The sequence below is a fragment of the Sphaerodactylus townsendi genome, linkage group LG02, assembly GCF_021028975.2.
Source record: "Sphaerodactylus townsendi isolate TG3544 linkage group LG02, MPM_Stown_v2.3, whole genome shotgun sequence".
Lineage (NCBI taxonomy): Eukaryota > Metazoa > Chordata > Lepidosauria > Squamata > Sphaerodactylidae > Sphaerodactylus > Sphaerodactylus townsendi.
The window spans coordinates 97887409-97897892 of NC_059426.1; the positions used below are offsets into that span (position 1 = coordinate 97887409).

The 10484-nt window shown below is 39.0% G+C and overlaps 1 protein-coding gene across 1 annotated transcript in view; it reads left to right on the forward strand.

Annotated features, from left to right (window-relative positions):
• The window catches only part of KIF18A (kinesin family member 18A), a 63000-nt gene extending 60033 nt beyond the window's left edge, over nucleotides 1-2967 (forward strand). The window contains exon 17 of the mRNA XM_048486356.1: nucleotides 1883-2967. Coding sequence (XP_048342313.1) covers nucleotides 1883-2019 — 137 coding nt within the window. The 3' untranslated portion in view covers nucleotides 2020-2967. The remainder of the gene's footprint in view (nucleotides 1-1882) is intronic.
• The last annotated feature ends 7517 nt before the right edge of the window (nucleotides 2968-10484 follow it).

Genomic DNA, 10484 nt, shown 5'->3' on the forward strand with positions numbered 1-10484 from the left:
TTCCCTGTTTGTGGCAGTTTTGTTCTTTCCAGCAAGGTCAGTGTCCCCTCTGACTAAGGCACTTTCCGTAGCTGTGCAGGCTTAGACTTTTCAGTGGCTGTTCATGCCTCTGGCGCAAACTTCCAGGAGAGGTCAGGGAGACCTCCTGGTTTTCCAACAGGGCGATAAAACAGAAGTATACTGATGATGTTTTGGAGCAGGCTGAGTGAAGTCAGCAGGAATACCTTCATAGTAGGGTATAAAGTGTTTTTTTCCCCTTTAGGTTAGTATGTCAGTATGGTTTTAAGGTTTAATTGTTTCTATCTCTGTAACTGCACAAAGTTTTATTGTATTTTTGATCTTTTTGACATCAAGATAGAATAGGGAAGTGGGAATGGTTTCTTAAATTTTTCATGGCAAGAATGGGGAAAACTGAAATACATGAACATACAGCTTTCTAGGCCAATAACTTGTTTATACACATAGTCACAAAACTGTTCTGCTACCTTTTAGGAACAGGTTTTTCTCCAACTTATTCAAAGGCTGGGTATTGTCCTGGACATGCCAAGTACAATATTTCTGATTCAGCAAAGAATAGACAAACTGCTCACCCTGGTGCAGAACATGCTTTCTACCAAACCTGTACTTCTCATGTACTGTGTTGATAATGTCTATAGACATGATATTCTGGGAACTCTCCATTTCCAGCCATTGCAGTGATTTACTCTGCTTTACCAAAACCAAATTGCTCACCAGTCACTGCTTTACATCACCCTACAATGGTGGCTAAACTTGGGCCATCTGCACAGGATGGTGCTATTGAAGAAAGTATCTAGTTATCGACAAGTACCAAGTTTTTGGTTTGCCTTGGTGTTTTAGTGTTTAGTTTTTGCCTAATTTGTCCCACCATAAGGGGCACAAGTTGATGTATGATGTGCCTGCAGATCTCTCATGATGTCAGGAGGACCGGCAAAATAATATGTTAATGTCCAGATTTACCATTAGTCACATGAAAGCCAAAGAGAAGACATCATGCCTTAGGTATTGTTGTGCTCATATTATAGATGGTGTGGCTGTTTGAAGTCCTTTTCACTAATGCTTCTGTCGAGTGTGCATGTTCAGAGAGGCAACCTGGGATTCATTCTTCACAGGCATCATATAATTGACATTTGCTTCTGCGGACACTTCCTTTGGCCCTCCTTTGCCAAGTTATGTGAGGCAACGAGTCCAATCCTTGCCTTCCTTGGTGAATGGGAACATATTGTAGAAAGAAGAAAGTGTTTTTGAATATTCCTTTCCATCCTACTGTTATGTCTTGCTGATTGAGAATGGGAGATTGGATTACTTGCATAGTACTTTCTGCTTGAGTGTACTATCTTGAATCCCTTGAGATGTTCTCTTACTCATTTGTATTGATGTTAATTGGATTTTTTGTGCATACCCTGAGAAGGTTCTGCCTTCTGAAGGAACAGTTTGTCTGATGACCAGAAAGGAACTTCTTGGTAAATTAATCTTTCCATTCTGTAACAAGGCAGTAGAAAGGGATTCTCAATACATTGCAATTTATTGAAATTCTCCTAAAGAAGAGTTTGGAATTATACCCACTTTTCTCTACCTGTAAGGAGTCTCAATGAGGCTTGCAAATTCCTTTCCCTTCCTCTCCCCACAACAGACACCTTGTGAGGTAGGTGGGACTGAGAGAATTCTGAACGAACTATGACTAGCCCAAGGTCACCCAGCAGGAATGTAGGAGTGGGCAAACAAATCCAATTCACCAGATAAGAGTCCACCACTCATGTGGAAGAGTGGGGAATCAAACTCGGTTCTCCAGATTAGAGTCCACTTATTCTTAACCACTACACCACATTCTTGTTTTAATGTGGCTAACTGTTTTGTTTCATAGGAATTAGAACAAGAAGTTGGAAGCAACATGATATGCTGAGAAAACACCTAAAAAATAGTTCCAAGGAAAATACAGTAGTAGGCATGAAACTGAGAATGTCTAAAAGTATTCTGAATGACTCCTCTACAATGAAATAAGACGTTCTTCTGTACAGATATTATTTATTAAAGAGAAATAAACTCTGTCTTCTCTGCTGTGTTTTTTCTGTTGTCTGTGGTAATACCTTACCTGATAATATATGCAGCTGAAATGTTACATCAGTAAGTGTTTCAAGAAAAACTATCAGTTTTAAATTATAAATAAAAATAGTTGTGGTGCTCTCATGCGAACAATAGTTTGTTTCTGCCTCTAAATATGTAATTGGAAACTTCACTCAGCTTTAACATACATAGCTGTGTCATCTCTGCTTTAACTGTACCAATATCTTGTAAAAAAACCATTGTCAAAAACAAGTTTTTGTTTGGGGAATTTTTAGTTGATAACAGGTATGGATTGTTTGACAGGAGTGTTTTTTTTCCAGAGAAGATGATGATCCACCTTGTCTTGCATGTTTATCTCTTTGTGGGAGTAAATTGTCTTAGAGATTGGTTTGAACTCTACTCCCCTTCCCCATTGATCATAGATACACAAGATACTTGGGTCATGAAAGCAGAAGGGACATCAGATACTTTTGTGAGAGTTGGGAAATGGTCTTCAATCAGTAGACCATGAACGACCTTTCTGCTTTAATAGCCAGTGTACTTGACCTAATGCCAAGCTGATTGCAGGAAAGATAGAAAGAATTGATAATGATAAATGAGAAGTATGCTCCTGTGCTTATCGGCCTTTCAATTTTCATCTAAAATATTTTAAATTTGTCTGTCTTTGTATTTTTTATACACCACTAAAATATGAAAGATACTTTACTGGAAGCATTTTTAAATGAATGTACCTGTTTAGTTTTAAAATTTTGTACCTAGCTTCCTGAACAACTTGAATGTAAAAATGTCCTTGTACCTAGTGTATAGTCTTTCTACAGTCGCATGTGTGTTAGTATTAAGTAGACTTTGTATACCATTTATGAATAAAGTTTTACTAGTTGTAAATCAGGGTCATGCTTATGCGTTTGTATTTTGCACTCTTGGGGCTGTCAGAATTACCTTGTTTTAATCTTTGATGTAGTTATATCATCCTTGGGTCTACAAGCTGTTGCTCTCAATTGTAAACATACCAATTGCTAGCTGAATTGTCACGATGAAGAAGGTTTCCATTTAGTTGTTGAGGCTGATCAGAGGAGCTATGCTCTTCAAAACTAGTATACTAAGGCCTAAAGACACTTTTCCGGGAGAAGTCCGTTTTACTTAACAGCACTTAATGAGTAGAGGTGCTTAGAATTACTCCCTCCCCAGGTACTGAAGATAAAATTTATTTTATTTATTCATATTTTTATGTCGCCCTTTCCCTGCCCTTGATCAAGGGTTTCATTGGTCAGCTTCATCTTCTTCACTGGGAAAGTTCTTTTTATGGATTGGTTTGGAGTAAGGCCCATGAGCTTGAAATGAAATTGACCAGGGCTAGTGGTCCTGACTGAAGTGCTGGGAAGAAGAGGAGATGGATGAACACCATCACTTGTACAGGCAAAAAAGCAGTGTATACAAGGTTTTTGTTTCGGGGAGTTTTGTTGTCAAGTCATAACTAACTTATGGCAACCCCACAGGGTTTTCAAGGCAACAGTTATTCAGAGGTGATTTGCCACTGCCTGCCTCTTGTCACAACCCTGGTATTCCTTGGAGCTTTCCCATCCAAATAGTTGCCAGGGTCAAGGCTGAAAGTGTATGAATGGCCCAAGGTCACCCAGCAAGTTTCCATGACAACCATTTCAACCCATTTGAACCTGGGTTTCCCAGATCATGGTCCAACACTTTAACCACTACACTGGTTCTCTTATTTATAACTTAGCTGGCCTTAAATGACATCCATAATTACCTGAGTTGTAGTAATCAAGAATATGCGATTGGCAGTTATGTGGTTACCACGAATGCTGCAAAGCTACTCACAATACTTCGACATAATCACAAGATAGGCTCGTGCTTTTGAGTGGGTAAGGAAGCACTTTGAGACAAGATACATTCAAATGTTGATCAAAACTTTGGTGGTGTTCTCTTCATCCCTAATTAGAATATGATTAACTCCAAAAATGTGTATATGACTTTAAGAACATAGATGTATAATAGATGTTTAGTATAGGGATTCCTGAGCATCAGCTGGTGCAGGTCATGTCCTGATTGCTAGTCATGATCAGGCAAATGATTTTTCATTGTTCAGTTTAACTGCTAAAGACCTGTATAGCAACCCTTCAAACAATATGAACATCTTACCAACACAACTGGTTTTCACACAGCCCAATGAAGCACTCTCCTCCCCTTAATCATTGCTGCATACAGGTTTGCTCTGTACCCAAAATACACAAGTTAAATTAATGTTCAAGCACATACATTACTGGCAAATTAGCAATTTAAAGAAAACCCTTGACTATTCCTGTCTGACTACCTTAGCAATCTTTACTATTTACTCTTAATTAGCATGAGGATTGGATATATATTTTTAGTAAACTGCAGATAATAGGGAAGATATAGATATAAGTTGATTTTGGATTTTAAACATAGTTGTATCATAGCTGTTTTATAAATATATCTTATAATTGAATGGTTAAAGCCTATTAATCCATTTTATATTTTTTATAAATGAACTATTACGTTGGAATGTAAAATCCATAGATGGCATATATGATCTCTAAATTTAACAACAATGTACAACCACATTTTTATACTCTATGCCAATAAAGGTTATTGTGATTGTGTATTACTTACCAATGTTTACTATTCCTGTCTGACTACCTTAGCAATAGTAATAGCTGCCTATCTATTCGGACTGGGAGTGTTGAAATACTGCACATGTCAATATTGCAATGCACAATGGGAGTTGTATTTTCTCATGTCTACTTTTCAAATCTAATTTTAAAAAACAAAAAAGGTAAAGATAACACTGCCACAGTGAGAAGCACCTCCAGAAAGAACATCTTGAAAACAGGTATGTATCCATCATTTTAGTCAAAACAATCTGTTGTGTGATCCCTATAATGGAGGGGCAGACTGTTCCTGAAAAGTTCTTCCTTGAACTTTCTACTAGGCAGATTGTGTCATGAGCAAAGACTTCCCTGATTGGCTGCCTTCCATGTTAAGCAACCAAAAGCTGCAAGGGTATCTGGTACACAGCCACAAAACTGTTCACAAATTGTTCAAACTATTGAACCAACCAAATCTGGAGATCACCTCACCTCATTTGTTGATGTTGAACCGGGTGAATCTATTGAATATGTTTGCCACAATTTTTTTTATCATCTTAGATTGGTATAAATCTAAAGTGGTATAAATCTTAACTGTCTACAACCTCAGGGCACAGTGTACCATACAACCTGGAAACATTGTCAGGATGAGTACTGTTTGACTAATGCATTACGAATTAAGTAGCTTTCTATACTGAGCACAAGCATTGTTGCTACAAGATCATTTGGAGGAATTTGGCATTACCTTCCTGATTGTCTGGCATGTGTTTGACTATGATTAAACCACATAAGCTTCAAAGAAATACTGTAGAGTGTTCTTAAGGGAAGCAAAATTAAATGGTGACAGGAGGATAACAATTCAAAGAAGCTTTACATGAATGCCATTGACAGAGCTAATGTGAGGTTAAAAGACCTAACAGGTGGTTTCAGATGACAGTCTACTGAAAGACAGCCTTGATAACAATGCATGTGCAAATAAAGTATTTTAAGAGTGATTACCTCATTTTATTGCTTATATTAAAATGGCTAGGTGATGACTAGTCAGTTCAGAAGCCGCCAGGGATGGCTCCGCCGCCACACTGCCTCCAGAGGGTTTTCAAGCTGCGCAGGGGTGTAGTAAAAAAGAAAAAAAAATCACCCACATGAAAGTCCTCCATAGGTCTTAACAGAATTATGCCACCCTTTTGGGTAGAGTAAGTCCAAAGTCCTAGTACAGTGTTCTCAGCTCAAAAGCCTGGATGGAGGCTACCTAAAACTGACTCCACCCCCAAGAATGCCCCAGTCTGCCCTCCCCCCCCTCGTGCCGATGAGGCCTGGTGCCGCATTCATGCATCGCGTAGCATTGTAGCATCCACCCACTGGCATTTTTGCCCCTCTGCTGGGATAAGTGCCTTGTAGAAGCTAAATCCACAAGGGCATGGCTGTGCCGCATCCAGGAGTTGATTCTCCCCCCACACACACACACAAAAATCGGACCAATAATGAATATTTTTAATCCCAAAGCTTCAAATGGTGTGCTAAACTGCCCCAAATCAGAATACAGAGATACTAAATTATGCAATCTCGAAACATTAAGCAAACTAAATGGAGGTGTACATTGATTCGTACAGAAACATGCTTTTAAAGAAAAAAGATCAATGTGGATGTCCTATATTCTGTGCTTTGTGGTATGCCCACTTATAACTGACTTACTTATAACTGACAGCATATTTTATTGATATAGTCAAATATAGTTTACAAGTCAGTGGTGGAAAGTTGAGGGCCCATGGCAAATCAAGCATTATTTGAGGAGAAAGAGTAAGGTTTGATGATTTTGAGAAAAATGCCTTCCTTCATAGTATGTTAGCTACAAGTTACTTGGGAGAGTGTGAACTAATAAGTCTGTTCCCAGTAATTAGTACAATAATGAAATGCAAGCTATTTCGTCTTTAAAATTCATATTTAAGTTGCCTGCTTTCCATAGCAAGTTTGCAAAGCATTTACACACATTTGTGCATTGTGCATTTTACAGACATATGTAAATTGGTTTACTTTATAATACATTCCAGATACAAACTGGTACACAAATATTAAAACAGCAACACATTCTTTATTTGAATACCAATATTATTTTTCCATCTTGGAATGAGTGAAAATCACAGCTGGATGCGGGGAAACATATATTTATATGGGCTTATACAGAATGGTCACTTCTTAGCTTATTATCCATAATTCTAAACAGTACGATTTTAAATTTTCATACCCACAAATGGAGTGTAACAAAGACTCCAATTTGAGCTGCATGTATTCTTCTGGTATAGAAGCAAGAATTTGTCGCACAGGATATGGGATAGAATGGCAATGAATTATGAAGAAACTTGATCTACAAAATAGTAGTTCCAAGACTTCATAATGACGTAAAAAGGCTTAGAACACTGCAAGCAATTATTTTGGAATGACTGAATACCAAGGGGTCTTGGACTGTAAGTCTTCTGGTCTGGGTGAAATCATTATATTGTGTAGTACTTCAACCTACTTCATGATATATGTAAACAGATCTGTGGTAAAAGTTTTTAGCAGTAAGTTAAAAATTTGAAATATTAATTTACGTCTGTGCTCTGAATCTAGCAGCTCTATCATCAGCTTTTTCCCCCCAAAGCTAGTTTCTTCATGGGTGGAGGGGCTCAAGGGTTTTATTATTATTATTATACACATAACAACACAGCACAAGTGTCTGGAATTCATCTCTGAATATCGAGTCCTTCCCAAGGACCTAGGATATTAGAGGTATTTGCGTAGAATGTGTGCAGTTCCTAGAAGTGCTGCTTTCTGCAGCATGTGGACTGATGTTCTGTCCAAGTTTAGGCTTTCCAGATGTTTTTCAAGATTTCTTGGGATTCCTCCTAGAGCACCGACTACTAGTGGGATTACTGTTGTTCTTTTCTGCCACAATCGTTCAACTTCAATTTGTAGGTCCTTGTATTTTGTGATCTTTTCCAGCTCTTTGTCCTCTACCCTGCTGTCAACTGGCACAGCAACATATATGATCCAAACATGTTTTTTCTCTATCACTGTTATGTCTGGGGTGTTGTGTGCCAGGTGTCTGTCCTCGTTTGTATTCCTAAAGTCCCAGAGTATTTTTTTGCTTCTTCATTTTCTGTGGTCTTCTCTGAAAGCTTGTGCAAGTACCAGGTCTTTGCTACAGGGCCAGGCCGTTACTTTTCTGCAAAGGTTCCAGTGCACCATTGCTGCTAGCCTATTGTGACGTTCAAGATAGTCATTTTGGGCTATTTTCTTACAACAGCGAAGATGATGTGCTCCACGGTTTCATCACACCCTCTCTTTGCAGAGACGGCACTTTGGGTCATTGTAGGACTTTTCGATTAGATGTCCTTTATTGCATTTGTCCTGTAATGCTTGCTCCTGGAGCAGCAAAAAATCCAAGGCCTTCAGTTTTCTTCTTTAGAGTTCCCCTTCTGAGCCACTCCCATGTTTTCTTGCTGTCAACCTTCCCTTCAATGTTCTTAAAGTACTGCCCATGGAGTGGCTTGTTTAGCCACTGCTCGCTTTCGATGGTTTTAAACTGTTGGACTCTATACTCTTTTGATTCTTTGGCTTTCAGCATCTCCAGCCTTGTGGGACTTCTTTCAATGCTGGCTCTTGACTTTTTCTTGGATGTATTCTTTTCAGGCCTCTTTTCTCTTCCTCTACTGATTGCTTGATGTGGAGCAGTCCTCTTTCCTCCTTCTGACCTTTGCTAGAGTAGAGTCTGGGTCTTACATCCCACTTCTTGGATGCAGTGCTTTCGCATTGATGGTCATAATTTTCCTTGTTTTTCTGTCCAGGATGTCCTAATTCGGCTTGTGTCCAGTTAATTATGCCAGCAGTGTAGCTGTACTACAGGCAACTTCCAGAGTATTAATTGCCTTTATTGTATTTCTCTCCATTTAACTTTGATTTCAAATTTTTCTTTTTACCCTTCTAAGATATTCCTTCCCTAATTGCGCCTTTGACTTCTGCATGCTTGATGATTTCTCTCTGCTTGCAGTATCCCCAGAAGTATTTGTAGCTTTCTATTCACTGGTAAGCTTCTTTATTTCTATGTCATTTGGCATATCTCACACCTTCGCATGTTGCAAGTTTACCTTTACTGAGTTCCAAAGTTGCACACTTGTCAAGTCCAAAATCCATTACTGCAATGTCAGTGCTAAAGATTCTCACTACTGTGTTCAGTAGTGACTCAATCTCTGCTTTTGATTTTCCTTTCCATAGAGCTTTAGGTCATCTATAGTAATAGAAGGTGTGAAATTTTTGGTGTGAGTTTCTTTGCTGTCTGATATCCCTTGACCTGTTTTCTTCAGAGAATTATAGAGAGCGGAATCATAGCAATGATGAAGAGTGAGTAGAGGACAGGGAGGTCTCCTTGGAGATATTCCTCTTCGGATGTTGATTTCCCCTATTCCTGCTCCATTGACTATTAATTCTGTTTTCCAAGTGTGCATTGCATTCTTGACCAATTTCTTGATGTTTTCACTCGACTCCAATTATCTCCAGGTGCGTAAATGAATTATCCAACTGTGTGGCAGTGGAATCGAATGCTTTCCTGTAATCTCCTCAATCCAAGCTACATGCAAGTTGGTTTTCCTTCTTTTGCAATTCCTCAAGGATCATTTTATCTATGAGCAGTTGATCTTTTGTTTCCTCTTACTGTTTACGCTTTGTTTCCTTTTTTGTTCTTAGGGGGGCAGCAAGTTCTTTCCCTTCCAGGTGGTCTTGTATTGCATCAGCTACATATGCCAGTAAAAAAAGCTTAAAGGTGCTGTTGGTAGGCAGAAGTGATTGGCCTGTAATTGCTAGGGATTGCTCCCTTTTCTTGGTCTTTCATTATCAGGAAACGTTTTCCCTGTTGTCATCCATTCTTCAATTCTGGCCTGTTTACGCAGCACCTGGATTCAACTGTTGGGCAATTCTTTTCTATGCCAAGTTGAGGTCAGTTTCTTCAGCCAGAATCCATGTAGTTCATCACTGCCTGGGGCAGTCCAGTTCTTCACCTTTTTTTGCTTTCGTTTTCCAACCATTTTAGTTGTTATTACCAGTGGTTGTCCATGTTGTTGCTGCTCAGTTCAGCCTCCACATCTTTTGGCCCAACTTGCATTTTGGTTAGTAGTTCTTTGGGCTGTCCCAAATGTTTCCTCTCCAGAACTCAATCGCTTGTTCGCTGTCTGGCTCTCCTGGTGTTCGTTTCATATCTCCACTTACATTCTGGTAGAATCGCTTTCTGGTTGGAGTAGAAAAGTTGATTCTGCTTTGAATTGAGCAACCCTTGCTTCGAATCTTGCAATCTTCTTTGAAACTGCCACCATCTGTTGTTTGACCACCTCTATTGCCTCATTGAGTTTCCTCTTGTCCAGGTGGTACCTCTTAACTAGGTCTGCTTTGATTTTGTCATTTTTCAGCTTCTTCTCCTTCATTCTTTTCAGTTTGCTGGCATCCGATCATAGTTTGCTGATTTTTCTTCCCAGTCTGATTTTCCACTTTGGAGTATCTATTTTCGGCCTTCTTTCTGGGTGATACATCTTTACCCCTAGCTCTTTAGTAATCACTACTGCAGTGCTGTACATAAGCTGGTTTGTTTCATGCAGTGACATTGTTTGGATTCCAGCAATGACCTTGTTTGCATCCTTCAGTGAATTGAGCAGATCCTTCCTTGGAACAATCTTCAATGGTGGCAATCTTGTACGTTTGTTTGTATTGCTCATGTGTTCTAGGATCTTCTGCATCAGTTCTTCTTGCTTTTTT